General features: G+C 34.1%; 1 protein-coding gene across 3 annotated transcripts in view; it reads right to left on the bottom strand.

The window, feature by feature from the left end:
* SPATS2 (spermatogenesis associated serine rich 2) overlaps positions 1–25,056 on the bottom strand; it is a 94,593-nt gene that overhangs the window by 25,833 nt on the left and 43,704 nt on the right. For all 3 annotated transcript variants that reach the window (XM_031462631.2, XM_031462630.2, XM_064490951.1), the window contains exons 2-5: positions 19,856–20,124; positions 8,084–8,163; positions 4,791–4,899; positions 3,625–3,674 (exon numbers count right to left, since the gene is read on the bottom strand). In XM_031462631.2, the coding sequence (XP_031318491.1) occupies positions 3,625–3,674; positions 4,791–4,899; positions 8,084–8,163; positions 19,856–19,880 (264 nt within the window). In that variant the 5' untranslated portion in view covers positions 19,881–20,124. The remainder of the gene's footprint in view (positions 1–3,624; positions 3,675–4,790; positions 4,900–8,083; positions 8,164–19,855; positions 20,125–25,056) is intronic.

Below are 25,056 nucleotides of genomic sequence, written 5' to 3'. Positions count from 1 at the left end.
AAACCTGCTGGTAGATATATTAAAATCTTTAAAACAACTCAGTTCTCAAAGAACTAAAGGAAGATGTGGGGGAAAGTCAAGAAAACAAAGCGTGAACAAAATGGAAATATCAATAAAGGGAAAGAAAACCTAAAAAGAAATCAAAAAAGAAAATCTGGAGCTGAATAGTATGGTAACTAAAGTTTAATAAAAAACCAGTAAAGGGATTCAAAGGCACATTTGAGAAGGCAGAAGAATAAATCACTGAATTTAAGGACAGGAAAATGGAAAGTATTGAGTCTGAAGAAGAGAAAGAAAAAAAGACTGGAGAAAACTGAACAGAGTCTAAGGGACCTGTGGAGCCCCATCAAGCAAACCAATATATGCACCGTGGAAGTTCAAGAAGAAGAGAGAAAGGGAAGAGAGAATGTCTGAAGAAATAATGGCTGAAAACTTTCTGAATTTGGTGAAAGACATAAATATAAACATCCAAGAAGCTTAACAAATTTCAAGAGACAGTGAGATAGATTATAATTAAACCTTCAAAAGACAAAGAGAGAATTTTGAAAAAAGCAAGAGAAAAGTGACTTGTCATACATAAGGGATCGTCAATGAGAATCATGAGCAGATTTCTCATCAGAAACTTTGGAGGCTAAAAGGCAGTAGGCAGATATATTCAAAGTGCTAAAAGGAAAAAAAAGGAAAAAAGGAAAAAAAAAAACAAAACCTGCCAACCAAGAATCCTGTATCTGGCAAAACTGTCTTTCAAATTTGAGGGAGAAATTAAGGTATTCTCAGATAACAAAAGCTGATGGAGTTATGGCACCAGATCTGCTCTGCAAGAGATGTTCAACAAAGGGGGTTGTGTAATGTGAAACTGAAGAACACTAGATGGTAATTTGACAGGATGAAGCTGGAAATCAATAACCAAAGGAAAACTGGAAAATCCATGACATTATGGAAATTAAATAACTCATTTTCAAACAATGACTGGATCAAAGAAGAAATAACAAGGGCAACTAGAAAATACTCAAAAACAAATAAAAATGAAAATACAAAATCAAAACTTACAAGTGGTGCTAAGGAAGAAATTTAAAAACACATTAAAAAGCAAGAAAGATCTCAAATTAACAACCTAATTTTGTAACTTAAGCAGCTAGGGGAAAAAAAGAACAAACTAAACCCAAAGTTAGCAGAAGGAAGAAAATAATAAAGATTAGAGTAGAGATAAATTAAATAGAGAATAAAAAAGCAATAGAGAAAAATCAATGAAACCAAAAGCTGGTTCTTCAAAAAGATCAACAAAATTGACAAACCTTTAAGCTGGACAGGCTAAGAAAAAAAGAGAGAAGACTCAAATTATTAAAATAAGAAATAAAAATGGGGACACATTACTACCAATTCTACAGAAATAAAAAAGATTCAGAGAGTACTGTGAACAACTGTTCACCTAGATTAAATGGTCAAATTCCTAGAAACACAAAACCTACCAAGACTAAATCATGAAGAAATAGAAAATCTGAATAGACCTAAAACTAGTAAGGAGATTAAATCAGTAATCAAAAATCTCCTGACAAAGAAAAGCCTTGGATCCAATGACTTCACTGGTGAATTCTACTGAACACTTACAGAAGAACTAGTATCAACTTTTCTCAAACTTTTCAAAAAAGCTGAAGAGCGAACACTATTTAATTCATTCTATGAGGCCAGCATTATTTCCTTGATACTTAGCCAGCCAGAGACATATATGAAAACCATAGAGCAATATCCTTATTAACACTGATGCAAAAATCCTCAACAAAATAGTACCAAACCAAATTCAGCAGCATATTAAAAGGATTATACCTTGACCAAGTAGGATTTATTCCTTGGATGCAAGAATGGTTCAACTTAAGAAAATCAATCACTGTAATACAGCATGTTAACAGAATGAAGGGAAAAAACACAATCAGATCAATTGATGCAGAAAAAATATGACAAAATTCACCACTCTTTCATGATAAAAACACTATTAAAAACCAAAAAAAAAAAAAAAAAATTGGGAAGAGAAGGAAGCTACCTCAAGAAAATAAAAGCCATATATCAACAACCCACAGTGAACAATAGTCAAAGAATAAAGCTTTTCCTCAAAGATCAGGAACAAGGTAAGGATGCCCATTTTGGCCACTTCTATTCAACATAGTACTGAAAGTTCTAGCCAGGACAATTAGGAAAGAAAGAGAAATAAAAGGTATCCAAACTAGGAAGGAAAAAGGAAAATATCTCTGCAGATGGTAAGATCTTATATGTAGAAAACTCTAAATATTCCACAAAAAAAGTGTTAGAACTAACAAATAAATTCAGCAAACTAGCAGGATACAAAATCAACACACTGCATTTCGATACATGAACAATCTGAAAAGGAAATTATAAAACATTTTTCTTTCTCCAAATTTTAAGAAATTCATGTCTCCAACACATACTTTTTCAGCTTCATGCGTATCTTACATCATTAATAACATTATCTTGGGCCAATAAATTAATAAACTGGTGTCCTTCAGAACATACACAGCCACTCATGTTGGGTGAAAGCAATGGGAAGTTAAGCAAATATTCAGAGTTACAGGTATGGAGAGCTTCAGGAGAATCTGTAGTTCTTCTTAGAAAAAAAATCGATATATGTACAAGGTTATTCATTGGAATATTGTTAATAACAGCAAAGGATTGCAAACAACTTTCTTCTTAGAAAAAATTCAAGGGTCACTGGTCAAAACTGGTTTGAACTCCTAATGAAGTGATTTATGGTCATCAAGAAAGCATTCCAGAACTCCAGTACTAAACTAATAAAGACCCCAAAGAGATTTCATAGAAATACTTGATTAAAGTCCATACTTCAAGTATTTCCTGAAGGAACTAGATTTACAGTAAAGAGCTATGGAAAGCATTTTGAGACTAGCTAGTATCCTTGGGGGAAAGTATTTTGGTTTTAAGCAGATAAGGAGAAGGAATGAGAACTAACATGTTAGACACTGCATTAGGTATTATGTTTGTTAATATTATTTTCCTATTTTAGAGATGAGCAAACTAATGCACACAAAGGTTAAACAACACTCCCAGGAAACAAAGCCAATAACTAGTGCAACAGGATATAAATACAGTTCTGATTGACTGCACAGCCCGAAGTGCCTTCTACCTCCCTGAACTGGAACATCAGTCCCCTCTGCATAGCTAACAGTAGGAAGCTCCTCTTTAGTCTTTAAAACAAAGCTCATTAATATCAGAGACTACAACACAAGTGGTCTGACCTAAAAATCCAAACTATTTAAACTGATCTATAAGATGAACAATGTTGAAAACCACTAGACTAGGTAACTTTCTCTAGAGGAGCTCTGCTTTCCTTGACATGTTCTCTTGTTTAATCCCTGCCTAGTATTAATATACCCTCAGTAAATGCACTGTGACAGTCATTCTGCTTCCTGTCTAAAATCACATGTAGGATACTCCATGGTACTCTACGTACACAGCTGTGTTTCAATGTCACAGAAGAAAACTTAAACCAGGTGAATTGAAGATGCACATGCATATCTTTCAAATATTTTTGCAGAACCTAAATTTTTATATAATACAAATACTGATTTCCTGCTTTTAAACTTAATTCATTTTTACCTTTTTCTTGCCTGTAACTGTCCATTCTTTGAGTACTTCACTGGCACTACCTGTAAAAGAAACAAATTACAGATGTTTTCTCCTACCACATGCATGCTCAAGCAGGAGTTAGTGTCCCTGAATTTCGTACTTGCTGGAGAATTTCCAAAGTTCTTAATAGGAAACGTTAAGGTTCAAGTCTCTGAGCTAATACAGTAAGATAATCATATCATGCTTATCTTTTGGAATACCTGCTCTTTTAGATCACCCTTCTCCATGTAATTTCCTCAGTAAGTTTTTCCAAGAAGAGACTAATGCAGACTAACCATTTTGAAGATTCTTTTATTCACATAGCTTTGACCAATACAAAGGTGGGCTGGTTTCAGCCCAAATATGCCATCCCCTCTTCTACAGAAGATTACACACCACCTTTGCTACGCTGTTTCAGAGAGAACTGTACACTACCCTAGGCCCAAATACTAACATTATAAAGAAAATAGATGATGATGAAGAAATACCTGACAGTATTTGGATCTTATTCTATACTGGCAAATTCAGAAAAATAGAAACAAGGAGACTTATTCTGATGCCACTATCACTGTTCAATGATGCAATAGCTTTAGGCAAAGCTTTCCCCAAACAAGTTATGTGGAAAGAAGTTTGTGAAACACGCCTCAACTCCATAAATCAGAAGGCTTGACTAACCCTACCATTCTTCTGTATATTAATTAGATAAGGAAACTAAAATCCATACATTTGAATCACTTGCTAGAGCCAAACTAAATGGTACTGAAGCCTGGAAAAGAATGCTGAGTCCCTGAATTCTCCATCTGTGGCTGAACCACTGGACTATGCTTTGTCATTGTTTCTTAAATTCTTATTCAATCCAACTCTGATCAAGCCCTTTATTCTATTGGCCACCTAATTTCTTCTTAAATATCATTAGAGAACATTTTGAATAATATCATGGAGTCTTCTCAGCTTCTCAGCTTCCAGATATCATATAGCTTATGAATGAATTACTTCTAGAGCTGAAAGAGGGAGCTTTAAGAGACAATCTTTTAAAAATGGCATGGTCTGCTCTATCACTTATGAAACACCAGGTTGTGGAAAGAATGTTACAGAAGTCTGAAGCAACTTCTATTTGAACAAATATGAACTTACTAAAAAAACTGAGTAAGGATTACCTTCCATGAATGCTTGTACTGTTTTGTCCACACAATTATCAAAGTGCTGCAAAACCAGGATAATTTCATTGTTGCTCTTATTGGGGACTATTGCACGCACTGCATTTATCTGGAAAAGAAGACAGGGTCATTTAATTCTAGTATCAGTAGGTCAGTTGGAAACTGAGGTCTACACAGAGAATAACAGAAAGAGTAACATCTCATTTTTAACAACATGTATCACTATTTAGTGTCAGTGAGAGTACACACAACCATCTCACTGGGAATGGTTAACAGATGAGTGATAATAGCACATGAAACATTAATTTCTAGAAATAGAAGAATATTTCTAGAAATAGAAGATTTGTGCTAGATTTTATTTCAAGAAAGGGTGGTTTAATTTAGGTATCAGGTATTAATTTAGCATCAACATTTCCTCATTTTTAGCAAACTGTAGAAAAAGGTGGAAAGTTTAATGAACCACCAACAATAACAACTTAGATTTTTGTATAGCACTTTTCAAAACATTTATTTCATACCATTTACTTGTATAATAATGTTATCAAAGATAATTTAAGTTATTATAAACGATTTCAGGCGTATAAAACATAATGAACACTCACTACATGACAGCCAGTTTAATAAAACAAAATAGATGCAGTTGAAATGCCCATGAAGTCTCTTATAAATTGCATTTCCCTCCTCTCCACAGAGATTTCTACCTTGAATTTTGTGTTATTTTCATACAAGTTTTTGTACTTTTATGAGGTATGTATGTATCCACAGGTAATACATACTACTGCTTTGCATTATATAAATATTATCATATTGTGCATGTCTATATTCAGTTTGCTTTTTTCATATTAACATTGTTTTCTAGATTTTTTTCATGTTGATAAATGTATCTCTTATTCATTTATTTTAACCGCTACATAGCATTTCCATTGTATGAATATAGACAATTTATTTATTCTCCTGTTAATGGACACGTACATTTTTTCCAATGTTTGGCTATTATAAAAAATGCCTATGTATTAAACATTCCTGTGCTTGCTTGCTGCTGAATACTCAGTACCTGTAACAAATTGTAAAACAACAGAAACAACAAAAAAAATGGGTCTTCTGTGAACAGTGAGAGGCTGTCTCTATTGTATATAACCACCAGTAGAATTCCTGAACAGTAGGGCAGCTACAAATTCATTAGAAATGCCAAACTGCCCTTTAAAACAGATATACCAATTTTGTCAGCTATTCCTAAGGTTATTTTGTATGTTTTGAGAGTAAACATATATACTTTAAAATAATCGCATGTTGTTTTCATTTTTATAATCAATTGTGCATCTAGCAATTTTGATGACTTCATTATTCCTAATAATTTGTTGCTTCCTTGGTTATTCTATGTAGATAACTATATTGTCTATAAATAACAGGAGTTTTTGGGTTTTGTCCTTTCCAATCTTTATAATTTTGTTTCTTGTCTTACTGCACAATGTAAATTATTCTTCAAATAGACCTGATTCTTTTTGGTAGGAAGAGGTAATTAGAAATGAAGATCTAAGAGGTGTGTTTATTGTTACTGGGGAGCCATTATTTCTAGGTTCTTTCAGTGGATAGAACTAGGAAATTTTGTTTTTTACAATATAAGTTCATACTGAAAACTTTAGTTCAAATATAGTATTGAAAGGCTTTTTCTTAAATGGTTTTAAACATTGCATCTCCTTTCTCCAAACCAGAAGTTTTAATTCTTAAAAATATTAACTTACTTATTGATTTGCTTTATTCTGCAATATTCATAAAATAATATTACTAATAACAGTATAATATTACTACTAATGAAAAAATGTTGAATAAAATTTGATTTATTTTCAATTCTTAAATATATCCCTCTAAACATGTACAGTAGGAATACTATATTCAAAAGTCAGTGGGAAGATTTCTTCTAGTTTACCTTCCCATGAAGGTGAAATATTTTTAGGATCTCAACCTGACATAAGTTCTCAGCTCCAATTCCTAACCCAGGACAAGCTTTGGGCTAAATTTCAGGCCTTGTGTGGTAAAACCCATTTGTTTCTGAGGCTGGCAAAAGACATCAGAGCTACCTGGCTCAGGCTTACCACTCAGGTTTTTAGTTCCTTCTATATTTTTGGCCCCTAGGGATTTCCTCTACTTCTTGTATTCAGCTATAAATTTAAAATGATGTATGTTATTTTTCACTTTGTATTTCTAGGCATTTTATATTAGGTTTGTTTTCATGGTATCCAGTCAGCCACACTGCTTGAAAGGAAGTCCTCTCTTAGATGAAGAAAAGTAAAGTATCTTTGTTCAAGTAATAAGCAATCCGTATGAGAACCTAAGTCTTATTTAGTATACTTGCTTTCATATCATTCTATGCTTTTTTTCTTTTGGGCTTAACTGAACAATGATAAGGTTTAAAACTACACAAAAGTGAGAAGGTACGTAAGCTATAATCCAAAGAGGGCTAATTTGGGGGGGAAAGTTATAGGTCAGTGGCAGAGTGCATGTACCTAGCATTCCTGGGTTCAATCCCCAGTATCTCCCTTAAATAAATAAGTAAATAAATAAAATCTAATTACCTCCCCTACCCCCGTCAAAAAAAAAGGGGGGGGCTGATTTGTAATATACACTTTTGAGGTGGGCAAAAATTTAGCACTGATCACTAGAAAATGGACTTAAGGCAAAACTTACTGATTCAGTGATAAAGGTAAGATTCTGATAACTTACAATGTGAGAGTGTTTATAATACTGAACCAACATATATCTATGACTCTGTAATCAACAATATACTTTAATAAGACAGAGAACACACATAAAGCTTTGTCTTATGTCTTTCTCAATACGGCTTATCAAGGGTTATATTACTAAAAACAACCTGGCTTTCTTCCAAAGGTATGTTATTTAGAAAATCTATTTCTCTTCTTGCTCTAAAGTCTCCCAGACTTAAAAATTCTCCTCAAGTGAATGGCAAGTTCCTACTCAGACGGCTCCTTAAAGAATGTTGCCAAATGAGATACACACTTAGGCACATAAATATTATTTGTTATAATATTAATTAACATTAAGATGTCTTCAAGAGAATTTAGAATGAATATACGTATATAGATATATGCAAAGAAAATTGTGTTTGCATTAGTAAGCTCTGATTCCTTAAAATTTTCATGATAGTTACTCTCTGATACACAGTGGCATTCATATAGTTTTATTCTCAAAATTTCACTTTCTTAATCAGTTTGTGTAGCCACTGATTGTATTTTACCATGACATTCAAGTTTCCTATCCATAGTATCTAGTCATACCTTCTCTTTCATGTTCTCAAAAGCTCCTCCCTGGGCCAGTACAGTATTAGACTGCAAATCAAAAATGAATCCTGATGAATCTGAAAGAATGAGAAGGAAAAAATATATTCAACATGGTCCAAAACTAACATGTAATCCATCCCCCAAAACGGAAGAAGGGCTTTCTTCCCATTAACAGTTAACAAGAACTTAGTTGCTATTTTGCAAGTTCTATTATGTAGAAAACTGAAAACTACATTTGTGTTAAAATTATAAATAGATTTGATAGAATTTTTAATAGAACTGTAACAGCTTGAGAAAAACACTGAATATATCAACTATATTACACTATCTAGTAATCTTTGATACTTTGTTAACTATCCCATCTTAATTTTAAAGGCCCTCTAAAAATGCTGCAAGTAAACAGCTGCCCAATGTAAAAGTTAATACTAACAAATATGAAAATGTGAGCGAGAATGAGAGCTTCTGAAACATTAATAACAACACATACAAGTACTTTCATCTTCTAGACTGCACCACACACTTCATGTTCTTAGATTATGACTCTATGAATACATTCGTGTTTGTGTCCCCACAGTGTTTGATGAAACACTGTAACTGCCTTTACATTAACCTGCACAATATGGGAAATCTTAGTTTGATGTAAGTGATTACAGAAAAGAGTATGGCTTCCCTGTACTTATAAAGAAAAGGTTGTTTGAAAATTTAGTCAGTTTCTTTACCTGTGACTATATGATCAACAAATTACTTCCTCTTTAACACTTGATAACTTTGTTTTAACCTAATGAGATGCAATCCTAGGACATCTCAAATTCTGATGCTTATACTTACCATGGGGAATCTCAGGTTAAAATGCAGGTTTTGATTCATTAGTCTGGCACAGGGCCTAAGATTTTTACTGAGTAATATCAACAGTGCAAATCCATACACCATACTTGGGAGTAACTCGGGGGTTAGAATTCTACCAAAGCAAGTAAAAGGGAGAATTTTGAGAAAAGGGGTTTTTGTGGTCTGAATGCTTGTGTCCTCCCTCAAATCCGTATGTTGAAATCCTAACGTGATGGCATTAGTAGGTGAGGCCTTTGGGAGAGTAAAGCCCTCAAGAATGGGATTAGTGCTCTCATAAAAGAGATTCCACAGAGCTCCCTAGCCCCTGCCACCACATGAGGACACAGTGTGAAGTCTGTGACCCAGAAGAGGGCTCTCACGGAACCACTCTGGCACCCTGATCTCAGACTTCCAGCCTCTAGAACTGTGAGAAGTAAATTTCTGTCGTTTATAAGTCACCAAGTCTGTGGCATTTTGTTATAGCAGTCTGAACAGAATAAGATGGGGGTATAAAAAATACAGTAATATTCTATTACACTTTTCAAATTCTTTTATTACTGTTATTACAGACATGTTTTAATTAAAGCCTCTTTTACAGCTCAGACCTTATCCTGTGTTTTCAAATACCTCCTAGTTGCTGTGGAAGATTGATAATTTGTAAGTTAGGATGATAACAATATTTTAGTACTAAAAGTGGAAAAGAGGATATAAATAAAGTCTATGTTATTCCAAGAGAAACTATGTTACCAATTACCAATGGGCTATAAATTAATCTAGATGTAACCTCTGTAATGCTGGCAGTTACAAGACTGTTACCCAAATGAAAGATTAGGTTGCACTTAACACAAACTCAGTATTTAAGCCTGAGTTTTCCAGATGACTACATGATATGGTTAACTCCCAATTATCTTTGACTGAAGAGACAGTACATACGATGAAAATTCTATATAGCCAAAATACTACCCAGTAACCTTTTCAGCATTGCTTTAGGTTAGCTGGATAACTTGACTGTCATAAGCACAGTTGATCCGTGAACAACACAGGTTTGAACCACCTGGGTCCACTTACACACGGATTTTTTTCAATAGCAAATACTACAGTACTACACAACCCATGGAATCCATGGATGCAGAATCTGTGGATACAGAGGGCCAATTATAAGGATTTTCCATTGTGCACGGGGGTCAGTGCCACTAACTCCCATGTTGTTCAAGGGGGAACTGTACTCTCTCCCAAAGACATGTTAACGAGCGGTGAGATGATACAAAGGACATCAGTAATCTTATCAAAAAATCAAACTTCCAAACTCTTTAAGGGGAAAAAAGGGGATACTTAAAGTAAAGCAGCATTTTGGCATCTATATTTAAATAAACCATTGGTATTACTAGCTTCTTACACATCATCTAACACCTTTTATTTCTTTCCTTTAAAGACACACTAGGTGGAAATGAAGTGTGAGGAAAACAAAGGGTAGCTCTGCAAACATCTTGTTATTGCCCCCTCCACATTATCATAAGAATTACTAGGGTTTATTTGGCATACCAATTGGGATAATGATTAAAAATACATAAAGCTGCTATTTCAGCCAGGATTCCAGCAGGAAACAAATGGCGCACTTAGATTGGGAAATCTGAAGAGTTCAATAAAGCAACTGTTTTTGAAGGAGCTAGTAGGGGATAGGGAAACCGCAAGATGGAGAAAGTCCTCTTGGCTAATAATAGCAACGTACTTTGCTACCAGAGATTTTAAAGAGGGGTAAGGAGGGAGTAATTACTGGAACCCAGAGAAAGAGGGCTCTTTAATTTTTGTTTTGTTTCATCTGGTGTGGAGACGGCCGTAGGACAGTAGTCCTTTAGTAAAAGGCCACCGTAAGTCCACAGTGGCCCCTCAGGGAAAGATGAGGGGAATACACACTCCTACCTCGCTCTCCTCCCTGCCTCTGGTCTCCTGCCTATGCTGCCCAATGGCCAAAGCCAACCAGAAGCCCAAGGGCAAGAGAGCCACTGAGGCAGCCTGTACAGGTCAGCCACCCAGGGCACAAAAGCCCATTTTGTATTTATATTCTAAATCAAGAGCTCGCCAAAAAGGGAGAGCAATAATTTAACGTCTCAACTTGTCTATTTAGCAGCTAATGCTGCCTCTTTTTACTTAAACCATCAACTCAAGTAGATTCAAAACCTTGTTTCAATGAACTGGAGCTTAAGTGTCTCTCAACATTACAGGGAAAGTCATTTTTAATACCTACCAACAATATTCAGTGATTTAACAATTCTCTTATTGTTTTATGCAAAGAAAGCCTAAGATTTACTTCATTCCATTGGTAGGAAATAAGGTAGGATATCTCACCCTTTGATATCTACCATATAAAAGAAAAGCACATACACTCTATGAATGAATTTTTAAAGAAAAAAATGAAGTAAAGTACTCTTCTCAGGCAAGATTCATAAAGGATACCAGAAACCCTTGAGATTGAGCTTTCATATTATTATTTATTTCATTCTATCAGGAGCCATCTTACAAGTTTCTTGGAATTATTTCAAGTAGCACACATTTAGGAACATTTTGGAAAAAGTATGTTATTTACAGTATCACTGACATATTTGTAAATACTGTAGGCTTTGTTATTGTTTTCCCTGGCTTCAAAAATCAGGCAAAAGTTGTTTTAGTCAATGAGGACAACATAGAAATATCTGAGACTGATTATCACATGTATCAAACCAAACTTGAATAAGTTTTTTTTAACTGAGGTGTAACTGACATACATATATATAACATTATATTACATAGTTTTAGGTGTACAACATAATGATTTGATATTTGTATATATTGTGAAACGATCACCACAATAAGTCTAGTTAGTTAACATCCATCACCACATATAGTTAGAAAATAAGAACTTTTGCGATCTATTCTCTTAGCAACTTTCAAATATGCAATACAGTATTAACTATAATCACCAAGCTATACATTATATTCACAGGACTTATTTATTTTATAACTGGAACTTTGTACCTTTTGACCCCCTTTACTCCTTTGGCCCTCCAGCCATCCTCCACCTCTGTTAACCACCAATCTGTTCTTTGTATCTATGAGCTCGTTTTGGTTGTTTTTTTTAGATCCCACACATAAGTGAGAACATATGGTATTTGTTTTTCTCTGCCTGACTTATTTCACTTAGCATAATGTCCTCAAGGTCCATCCACGTTGTCACAAATGGCAAGATTTCCTTCTTTTTTATGGCCGAATAATTTTCCATTGTATATATACACCACAGTTTCTTTATCCATTCATCCATCAATGAACACTTAGGTTGTTTCCATAACTTGGCTATTGTAAATCATGCTGCAATGAACACAGGGGTGTATGTATCTTTTCGAGCTAGTGTTTTCATTTTCTTTGGATAAATACCTAGAAGTGGAATTGATGGATCATAGGGTAGTTCTATATTTAATATTTTGAGGAAACTCCATACTGTTTTCCATAGTGGCTATACCAATTTACATTCTTATCAACAGCTCCCCTTTCTCCACACCCTGGTCAACATTTATCATTTCTTATCTTTTTTATAATAACTATTCTAACTATAATAACTATTCTATTTTATAATAACTATTCTAACTATTATAATTTTTATAATAACTATTTATTTTATAATAAATATTCTAATGTAATATTGTACTATGGTTTTGATTTGCATTTTCCTGATGATTAGTGATGTCAAGCACCTTTTCATGTGCCTACTGGCCATCTGTATGTCTTCTCTGTAACTGAACACATATCTCAACACACTTTGAAATACAATCTAATTCTGTTTTTAATTTATAATTTAACCTGAAGACCATATTGTACTGAATGTTTCATAAATTAGGTTAAATTTCTGATTATATTCACAACTCTCAGGATGGCCATTATTAAAAAAAAGAAAGAAAACAAGTTGGTGAGGATGTGGAGAAACTGGAACCCTCATACAATGCTGGTGGGAATGTAAAATGGTACAGTTCTTGTGGAAAGCTATATGGTGTTTCCTTAAATAATTAAACAGAATTATCATATGATACAGCAATTTCAGTTCTGGGTATACACACAAAAGAACTAAAAGCAGCAAATATAACAAATATTTGTATACCCATGTTCATACTAGCATTATTCACAATAGCTAAAATGTGTAACAAAATGCCCATCATCAGATGAATGAATAAATAAAATGTTGCATACATATATATACACACAATTGAATATTATTCAGCATTAAAAAGGATGGAAATTCTGACACATGCTACAACATGGATGAATCTTGAAGACATTATGCTAAGTTAAATAGGCCAGTCACGAAATGTCAAATGCTGTATGATTCCGCTCATTTGAGGTACCTAGAGTAGTCAAATTAGAAGAGAGAGAAAGTAGAAAGGTGGTTGGTATGGGCTGGAAAGGAAGGGAGAAAGCAAATTATTGTTTAATAGATACAGAATTTCAGTTTTGCAAGTTGAAAAACTTATGGAGATGCATAGAAGTGATAGTTGCAGAGCAATGTGAAAATAATAACTAAACTGTACAATTAAAAACGGTTAAAATGGTAAATTTTATGTTATGTAAATTTTATCACAACTTAAAAAAAATCTTTAAGTTCTAATTATAAAGAATGGTAAGAAACAGCATTTTTTCTAATATAAATTTTTAAATGTAAGGATCCCTTACTGAGATTCCAAATTAATTCCTGCAATAAATAGTTGGTAAACACCTACCATAAGTCAACCTAGGCAATAAGAATACATTTGTAAACACCTAAGGTTGCTGCCCTCAGAGTTTTACAGTCTATTGCAAGAGACTAGTAAGAATATATAAAAATAAAATAACTATTTAATCACTATTTTATAATATTTGATAAATAACTAATTTATCACTAATAGTGATAGCAACTATGTATTCGTTTATTAAATTGCACAGTACTAAACTGATATACTAGACCCCACATTAACACTATTCTGAGGTGGAGATTATTAAAAGCTCTACTACTTAGGTTTAGCAGAGTTAATATTATGAGGACACAGTAAGGCTCTTTAAAAGTACTGAAGTGAATTCAATCTGATTATCAATGAGAAGACACGTAGAAACAACATATGGCAAGCATAAACCAATCATACTGGCAATTACTTTAAATGTGAGTGGACTAAACATATGGTGACTACAAAACATATTCCTTAGATTCCAAGACACAAATAGACTGAAAGTAAAAGGATGAAAAAAATATATTCCCTGCAAATCGTAACTGTAAGAAAGCTCAAACAAATGTATTACCATCAGAAAAACCAGAACTTAAAAGACAGGAAATATTACTAGAGATGAAGAAGAACATTTTATAATGATAGGAAAATCAATACATCAGCAGATATAGCAATTATAAACACATATACACTTAATAAGTCCTAAAATATGTGAATTAAAAACTGAAAGAATAGAAAGGAAAAATGTACAATTCAACAATTACAGCTGAAGATTTCAACAGGTTTCTCATAGTAAATGACAGAACAACTACACAGAACATTACTAAGGATACAGATGACTTGAAAATCATGATCCAGCTGAGCTCACTGACAGATAATAGAACACTCCACCTAACAACAGATCGATACACTTCCTTTTTAAGCACATATGGCATATTCTCCAGGACAAATCATCACAAAGACAAACTAAACACAAAGACTAGACAAACACATCACAAGAACAGAAAACTACAGACCACTATCTCTCAGGAATATAGGTGTAAAAATCTATAACAAAATATTAGCAAACAGAAGCCAGTAAAAGAAATATATACTATGACCAAATGAGACTTATACTACGAACGCAGAACTGGTTTAACATATGAAAATTAATATAATGATCTATTTTAATAAAGGATAATACCACATGATCATATTAATAGATCAGAGTTTCTCAACTTCAGGAGTACTGACATTTTAAGGAAAGCAATTGTTTGTTGTGGAGGGCTGTCCTGTGTACTGTGGGGTATCTATAGCATCCTGAACCCAAACCCACTAGATGCCACCCTGGCCCCAAGCTTGTGACCACTAAAAATGTCTCCATACATTGCCAAATATCCCCTAGGGGGCAAAATCATCCCTGTTTGAGAACCGCTAAAATAGATGCAGAAAAAACACTTGACAAAATCCCAATATCAATTCATGTAAAAACTCAGCAAGGTAAGGAAAGACAGAAACTTCTTCAAACTGACAAAGGGCATCTAGGAAAAACCTACAGCTAACATCATACTTAATGGTAAAAGACTAAATGCTTCTTCCCAAGACTGAGAACAAGGCAAAGATGTCTGCTCTCATATTTCTTTGCAACAATGTTCCAGAAGTTCAAGCCCAAGCAAAAGGCAACAAAAAAGAAATTACAGACCCAGAATGGAAGACAGGAAGAAAACCAACTTTATTCATAGAGGACATGATCTTGTATACTGAAAATCTAAGTTATCTACTAAAAAAACTAATTGAGCTAATAAGTGAGTTTAACAACAACAAAAATCAGATGTCTCATCCACAACAGTATCAAAAAGAATAAATTACTTAGGAATAAACTTAACAAAGGAATTGCAAGAGCTGTGCACTTAAATCTGTAAAACACTGGTGAGAGAAAGATCGATCTAAATAAATACAGAGATACACTACATTCATGGATTGAAAGACTTAATACTGTTTAGATGACAATTCTCTAACAAAATGTTCTGTTGATTCAATGTAATCCCTATCAGATTCCAAACAGATATTTTTGTATGAATTGACAAACTGATTCTAAATTTTATAGGGAACTATAAAGGAACCAGGATAGACAAAAAAAGCTTTGGGGGGGAAAAAGTAGGAGGACTTAACCTACACCTTACTTATTATACTATACTTTAAGAAAAAATATACTGGGCTTCATCAAAATGAAAAACTTTCGCTTTTAAAAAGACACGATTAAGAAAATGAAAAGACAAGCCAGAGATTAGGAGAATATATCTGCAAATCATGTACCTGATAATGGATGTGAATTCAAAATTTAAAAAATGCTTACAACTCAATAAGAAGACTGCTAACTCTTCATAATAACTGTAAATGGAGTACAACCTTTAAAAATTGTAGAATCACTATGTTGCACACCTGAAACATATATATTATCTTAAATCAACTATACCTCAATTAAATAAAACATTTTAGAGAAAAAGACCTATATCTCAATTTTTTTAAGTGAATAAAGAATTTAAATAGACATTTCATCAAAAAAGATACACAAATGGCTAATAATCACAAAGAAATAGTCAACATCATTAGCCATTAAGAAAGTACAAATCAAAACCACGAGGTACCATTACACACCTAGTAAAATAGCCATAATAAAAAGACACCATACTAAGTGTTGGCAGGGACATGAAACACCCAAAACCAACATTTGTTGCTGGTGGAATTATAAAACGGTCACTTTGGAAAACAGGTTTTGGCACCGCAGTTTCACTCCCAGGTATTTCCCCAAGAGAAATGTAAGCATATGTCCACATAAAGACTTGTAAGCAAATACTCATAATTTATAATTATTCAAAATAGCCAAAAGTGGAAATAATCCAAATGAATAATCAATTGGTAAATGGATAAACAAAACAAAATGTGATATAACCCATGATATTGTAATATAATAAGAAATACATATTTTGGTCTTCACCTCTGGCTCCTGGCTAGAGCACCTAAAACCTCTGTAATTTCCTAAGCAGTAAAGGTACTAGGAGCATCTTGTGTTCTAATCTTAGGTATCTGACTCCAGTTCCTAACTGAGACAGCAAATGCCTTGAAATTTCCTGGGTGATAGGAGCACCTTTTGTTTTAATCAAGCAACTTGAACTCCCAGATAGCTTTGGGGGGTGGTCACCAGAAAAATCAAGCCATGATTAGAGGCTTAGAGCTTTCAGCCCCACCCCCATCTGCCCATACAGAAGAGGAGAAGAGTTAAGAGATAAGTTAATACTCAATCACTCTGTGATAAAGTCTTAAAAAAAATCCCTAAAGTATGAGGTTCAGAGAGCTTCCAGCTTCCAGGTTGGTGAACCCATCCGTGTGCTGGGAGGGTAGTACATCTCACTTTTTGGGGACAGAAGCTCCTGCACTGAGGACCCTTCCAGACCTCACCCTTCATCTGCCTGTTCATTTGCATTCTTTATCACATCTTCCATTATGTAATAAACCAGTAAAAGGAAATGTTTCCCTGAGTTCAGTGAGCATTATAGCATTACTTAACCTGAGGAGGAGGTCATGGAAACCACCCATATGTAGCCAAGCTGGACAGAAGGATGGATAACCTGGGGATCTACTATTTGTGATTGGCATCTGACGTGGGCGCAGTCTTGGGGGACTGAGCCCTTAACCTATGGGATCTAAAACTAACTGCAGGCAGACAGCATCAGAATTTAACTGAACTGTAGGACACTCAGCTAGTATTGGAGAATTGGTCGGTGTAAGAAAAACACCCACTCGTCTAGTCACAGAAGTGTTATGAGTAGTAGAGGGTAAAAGAAACAGGGTTTTGCCTTTTCAGAACCTTAATGCTACTCAGCAGTAAAAAGGAGCAAACTACTGATACATTCAGCAACACTGATGAATCTCAAAAACATTACACTAAGTGAAAAAAGCCAGACACAAAAACTTATTGTATTAATCTATTTATATAAAATCTCTAGAAAAGGAAAAACTAAAGAGACAGAAAGTAGATCAGTGTTTGCCTGGGGTTGGGAGCAGAAACTGATCATAAACAGGTAAGAGTGAAATTTCTGGGGTGAGAAGGATATTTTAAAATAGGATTGTGGTGATGGCTGTACAATTGCATACATTTACTAAAAATAATCAAATTGTGTATTTATAATGAATTAATTTTATAGTATTTATATCTCAATAAAACTGTTTTGAAAAGGGCTTGGATGTTATAGTACAATTAAATCACTACAGAAGAGTTTCTAAACACTCTTCATTTCTAAATATTTCTCTACTTCAGAGACAGGCACCAGTCCACTGATTACAGGTGGAGAAGCATTGATCTGACTTCTGCTAGGTGTTGCCTAAAAGGTTTGGAGCAATCAATATTTGTAATTGAAGTTGAACTCAATTAAATTTAAGCCATACAAGTTTAACTTCACTAAATATGTCTTTAAATAAGAAATTTACAAGTATTACTGACAAAGGAAAATATGGAAACATGGTCTATTGTGGAATAAAAACATAACATTACAAAATGACACTTAGTAAATGAGTGTCACTAGAGAACAAAAACTATCATAGTATCTACCTTTTTAATGTGTTATAACTAAGTTGATAAAGTCAGTATAATTATTTGGATTAATAAAACCCAAAACAATGAAATTTTAAATATATAAATGAATAAATGCGATAGAATTTTATAAGTATTTTATATTTTTTTTGTTCAAGTATCAGTTATATATATAGATTTACTTCAGAGAACGTCCTAATGACACATAAGCTTTCTTTTGTTTCCAACTAAGTGTAAATCCAGGCTATGTTCAATTGAAATGTATTAGCACTTAATGCCTATGATGTGATCTAAAATTTATATTCATTTTATAGTAACTGGATACCAATTACAGAAAGCAATGATACTTTTTTATAGCTCTGGCAAAACATAGGCATGAAATAAACACTCTAGTTTTTAAAAGATCAAAGCAATATGCTGAAGTTAACTTTTTTAGGAAAAATTAAATGCTAAACTTTTTAGATGAAATTACTTTACTTTAAAGTCCAGAATCCTATTTTTACTACAGCATTTCTCACTTGCAGGAGGAAAACAGATACTCAGTATTTCAAACCTAACTTGGAAAAAGCAAACTGAATTATAATGACTAAGAAGAAACAAACTTGGATTATAAAAACTTTTCAGTTGGTAAACCTCATTCTGTAGAAGAGTTCAGCTTCTTTAGTAATCTAACCATTCCTTAGAACTCAGATTTTCTTTATACAGATTTATTATACAGTGTTCAAAACCACATGCAGCTCTGGTATGGTATTTTCTTATAACGAAGTTTTTAAATTGCCAAGTCAAAATTAAATTTAAAATCATTTCCTTCATATATAGCACATGAGACCTAGATCTGTAGCTTTGTTTTGTATTAAAGAACATTAACGTTAAATTGAAAATTAAACTGTTATGAGGTGGAAAAAATCCAGGATATCTATGATCATTCTTTTAACAAACATATTCCAGTTATGTGTAATATTTCTAGTGCTTTTTGTCCCTTGAAATTTCCGCAGCTATTCTCAGAAAGTTGAAAAAGTGATTTCATTTTTCTTTGTTGTCCTTTCCTTCTTATAACTATTCTTGGTATGTCTTGACTCTTTGCAACTTATATTTTACTTTATACAAAAAGCTAGAGTCATAATCCCAGAAGGAAAGCTTAAGAAGGAATCGACAACTGGAAGCATTTACTCTTGCTACATTTCCTGTCTACAAAGAAACATCAACTCACAGGATATAGAATATCCTGTAGTAAGTTATCTCCTACCACACTCCCTGTAACATATGTGCACTCTCCAAAAATGGAGACTCTTTCAAGATGCATTTGGCTTTCCTGAAAGTATATTACAATCTAGTAAGTTTATAAGAGTAGAAAAGCAATTGTTATATGAATTAACTCCCAAACTGGTAACACAAAAAGCTATAATCTAACATCCACAAATACGTAGGTAGTTAAAAGCACAACAAGATAAAGTTATGAATGTTCTGGACTCTTCTAAAATTAACTGCAGTCACGACAAAAAGATGTTTTAACTATCAGTACTGGGTGAGGGGAAGTATACCACCATTCAGAACACATTAAGAGAACATTTTTTAAAACTACCTATAGATAGAAATGGTGATCATAACCCCACAACTATGCTTTTAACAATTTATGCCCACATGTACTCTTACCCTTCTGGTTCTGTTTCCTAGACATTTCACAGTTTCTTTAATCCCAGAGAATACAGAAGAAAAGTATCTCCGCCTTGTTTGGGTTCTGATTGTAGTTATCTCTGATTTAAAAGTAGGCAACAGAAGTCTGCAGTTGGAGGTGATAAATGTAAAATCCTGGTTATTTGAAATTCTGCTCACTAGCTGTCGATCTCTTTTCCTTCTCTTGTATCAACTTCTTGTCAGGAAATATCACTGCAGACATTCATGTCTCTTTTTCCAGGGAGATTCTGGAGGGAAAACACACACACACATTCACCATTACAGTAACAGCTACATATAAGAAATTTCTAAGAAATACCCACAGGCTTTATTTTGCACTTTTTCCTAAATGAAACTAGTTATTAAAAGTACTCCAGAAAAAACACAGTTGTAAAAAGTAGTATTTTGCTTCCTAAGAAACTTAAGTCTTAGAATCAAAACATCTTCTTAGTTTAGAAAAGCATGATTTTTTATTCTTCTTGTATCCATCTCAAAAATCTTATCCCCATCTCTGCATCACAAACTAATTACCTCTTATCACTCTCTAAGATCTCTCTCTCCACCTGCTCTTCTTGTCTAAATCAAGGGTCTTTTCTCTTCCTCTACAATTTCCTAGATCTAAGCCCTCCTCAGGTTTCCCAGCTCAAACACGGTTGCAAGAAACTTGGGGGTGGGGTGAGTGAGGAGAGCATAAAGGAAATTTAATAAGAAAAATTGAAACATCAAAATTTAGATTAGTCAATACTGAAAGAAACTTTCATAAATTGCAAAGATACAAATGTTTTTTTCCCCACATTACTAAACATTTAAAAAATACATGTTCAAGATTTCTGGGTAAAGAAAGCATGAGGAGGACCACAGAACTCTTATACCTGGACACATGATAGAAAAAACATTTTACAAAATGCAACCAAAGAAGGAAATGAGAGTAACCTTATATGAAATACTCTCCAATGTGGAAGAAGGAAAATGAAAGGGATGAGTAAATAGTCCTGGGTAAGTTTTGGTTTTTTTTTTTTAAACCATCAAAAGTAAGAGAATCTACAAACCACTATGGGACCACAGGAAAAGCATGCTGAGTCTCTGGGGCTTAACATCTTCCAGCGAATTGAGCCATATTGGGAGAATCAGCCAAAGTCTATGGAAAGACATGGAATTTACCACTGGATAGAATAAGCCTGATAGAAAACACTTTATGAGATTATAGAAAAAAAGGTGGAATTCAGATCACTAGAAATTATTAAACTCTTCAGTGGAAAGCCTTTCTCTACCTTCATGCCCTCAGCTTAAAGAAAAGAGGAAGAAAGCAACCATAAAAAACTAACCATAGCTGATGAGCAGGATTGCATTGGGACAGGTCCCAAATAAGGTGAGAAACACCAAGGATATCATATCCATATTCTGTCAAACAAAAGATGTAAACAGAACTGTCCATATAAAACATAAAGAAGATTAATAAAAATGACACAGCAACTGTCAAATATCCTATAATAAAAGAGAGACGAGAGAAGAAATTACCATGTAGCAAGAAAGAACCCAACCTGGAAAACAATGTAACCCCCCAAAACCAAAAGCAGATTCTCCCTTGAAGATTGATTTGAATACTTTAAGTAAGAATTTAGATTCAATTTAAAAAAAGCTAGGAAATAAAGGACAGAATGAATAAGAATAAATAGAATGAAAAGATGACTGCAAAGCTAAAGAAAAACTGAAAAACAAAACACCATCACAGATTCAATAACATGTCAGAAATAGCAAGAAATGGAACAGATGAAAATAGAATGAACAGAGAAAGTCTTTCAGAATAAAAATAAAAGAGATTAAAGCAATCAGAAGACAATATTAGAATATAAAATGATCCAATCTAAGGATAATTAGAATCAATATAATAGACTCAAAAAATACAGGAGTCAATAAAAGGAACAAAAAAAGCATTCAGAGCTAATATAAAGGAAACTCCCCTTGAAATAAAGAGATCTGAATCTGCTCAGTCCCCACCTCCAATCCATCAGAAGAAATCCTATCTATACTACCTTTTACATACACCAGAACTGGACCACTTTTAACCATCTCCACTGCTAACACCCTTGTCTAAGCCACAATCATTTCTCACCTACATTGCTACAGCAAGACTGTAGTAGTCTCTTAATTGGCATCCTTCTATTCTGCCACTCTCTGGCTGCTTTTAAAATTGTAGACAAATTATGTCCCAATCATGCTGTTTAAAGCCCTCTAGCAGCTCCTTGCTTCATTCAAAGCTAAAGCCAAATCCTTTACAGTGGCCTAAAAGGTCTTAGCTGCTCTTACACCCTGTCCCCATCCTCCCTTTATCTCTCTGACCTCATTTTCTGCTAATCTTCCCCTTAGGTACTTCACATCAGCCACACTGGCCTCTTCACTGTCCCTTTTATAACCTAGATACATTCTCACCTTAAGGCCTGTAAGGTGTTGCCTCTGCCAGAGATGTTCTTCCCCTGGATATCTACATGGACTACCTCCTCACCTCCTTCAGGTCTCTTCTCAAATATTACTTTCTCTGTGGTTATTCATGAGAAACTACTGAACTTGGGGTAAGAACAGTGAGAGTCTGTGGCATTATTACCTAAAGCTACTACCATCACCCCAAGGTCAGTGCGAAAGGTAGTTCTAGGTGGGTGAAAGCCATGAAAAGGCAGTAGCTTTACTGACAAGAGAGGGCTGACTTGATTTACAGCAAAGCACAGAAAAACCTCATACCTATCAGCATTGTCAGTAACAGTCTGCATTCTTGGTGGCAAACAAACAAGCAAGACCAAGGGGCCAGCTAGCCTGGGGTTGCTGTCATAGTGCAAGCAATGGACAGAAATCTAAAAAATAAATCTGGAAACAAAACTATAAGGGACCTTGATAAATGCTCTACACATTCACACTGGAGAGACTGGAGAGAGCCAACCAGGAGCCTGCATACAGAGGCAGAAAAGACACAACAGGGCCCAGTGGAAGGTAAAAGTAAGGGCAGACTTTTAAACTGTCTGAACTTTGAAGGAGCTTCCCCAACACTCACAAAGATTAGCAGGGAGTGGAAGCCTTACTGGCTCAAGGTGTTTATCACTATCTTTGACCAATCAGTAACTGACCATTAAGCAATGCAGATACAGGTATGACTTCAGGAAGCCAGACTTAAAAATTAAACAAATTAAAAACAAAAACTGAGCAGATATTAGCAGCTACACTCCAAGGAGAAAGATTCCACAGATTTAGTCCAGGCAAGTTACCTATAAAACAACAATAACAAAGCAACAACAACGCTCAAAAGGGGGGAAAGCATCAGAATCCAAAACTGTTACATTATATTATGTAAAATGTCCACAGTTTCAACAAAAATTTATGAGATGTAAAGATGCAAGAAAATGTGACCCAAACTCAGAAAGGAAAAAAGATCCCATGTGATTGAAAATGTCCCTGAGTAGGCCCAAAGCCAGACTCAGCAAACACAGATTTCAAAAGTCTGTGTTTTGCTTTTGCTCAAAGGCCTATGGAACAGTGTCAAGTGTACTGATATACATGAATTAGGAGTTGCAGCAGAAGTGGAGACGAAGGACAGAAACCATGACCAAACTGATTTAAAAAAATTAATATAGAGATTAAGAAGCTCAAGAAACCACAACTACAATAAACACAGAGATCCATACCTAGACATACAGTAAAACTGATGAAAGTCCCAAACAGAAAACGTTGGGAGTAGTAAGAAAAAACAACTCATCATTTACAGGGAAGCAAAGATATGACTAGTGGCTAACTTCTCATCAGAAACAAAGGAGGCCAGAAGGCAGTGAGATGATATATTCAAAATGCTGAAAGAAAATATTGTCAAGCAAGAATTCTTTATCCAGATTTCTAAACTGTCTTTCAAAATGAAGGTGAAACAAAGACATTTCCAAAGACTTAGAAAATCCACTGACACCAGAGGGTAACCTGAATCTACACAAAGAAACGAAAAGCACTGGGAAAAATAAATACATGGGTAAAAAGAATGTATTTTTTAATTTTATTCTCTTAAATTATTTAAAAGATAAGACTGTATAAAATAGTAATAATAACACTGTATTGTTGGGTTTATAACAAATACAGATATAATACATACAATAAAAACTGCACAAAGTAGGGGGAAAGAAAAGCTATTTTACAGAATTAAACTAGTATTAATCTAAAGTAGACTGCAATAAAGAGGCATTTTGCTATGCCCAGAGCAAGCACTAAGAAAATAACTCACCACCTGAAAGCCTTTGTATTTTAAATTATCTGCTTCTTTTTAATTGACTAATTAATTATTTCCACCTTGCCACTTGGCAGGTAGGTGTCGATTCCTTTTTACAGCATTAATGAACCCATTTCCCTTTTCCTCCATGTAATTAAGACTACGAGTTACAGATCACATTCTTAAATTGGCTTAGTGTACCACCAACTTGGTCTTTATTAAACAAAATATATGACATCAGGTATTTCCCCCTGAAAACAATGTTGAGTTTCTACTGAGTTATCCTGCAGTTGCTGTTATGAGAAGGATAACTGTCCTTTTTATTTTTCAGAGAAGAATCACCAACACTTATGGTATTTCATTCTTAATCTACTTAAAGTTTGGAGACATAAAGGACAGATGATTAAGAAAATAACTCAACAGTAAAAACAGAAGACAACAGCAAGACAAAATAATTTAAATTATACATTAAAAAAATCTAACACAAAATAAGGTAATAAAGGAGGAAGAAGGAAACAGAAAATACATGAGGCATACAAAAAATGAATACCAAAGCGGCAGAATGAAATCTAAAGATATAAAAATTACATTAAATATGAATGGACTAAAGATTCCACTCAAAAAGACAGAAACTGTCAGACTGGATGGAAAAGCAAGATCCAACCATATACTGTCTACAAGAGACACACTACAGATTCAGGTATGAAGAGACTGAAAGTAAAAGGATGAAAAAAGATGTGTCATACAAATAGTAACACTAAGAGAGCTTACTATCAGACAAAATAAACTTTAAAAAATTACTAGAGACAAAAAGACATATTATTATGATAAAAGGGTCAGGACATCCCTTTTCTGGAGGGAGGAAGCATGTATCTCTGAGAATGAACATGAAGGAAATTTCTGAGGTGGAAAATGTTCTATATCTTGATCTGGGGGGGTAGTT

This window comes from Camelus dromedarius, chromosome 11, assembly GCF_036321535.1.
Source record: "Camelus dromedarius isolate mCamDro1 chromosome 11, mCamDro1.pat, whole genome shotgun sequence".
NCBI classification, from domain to species: Eukaryota; Metazoa; Chordata; class Mammalia; order Artiodactyla; family Camelidae; genus Camelus; species Camelus dromedarius.
This window is presented reverse-complemented; position numbering and strand designations above follow the sequence as displayed.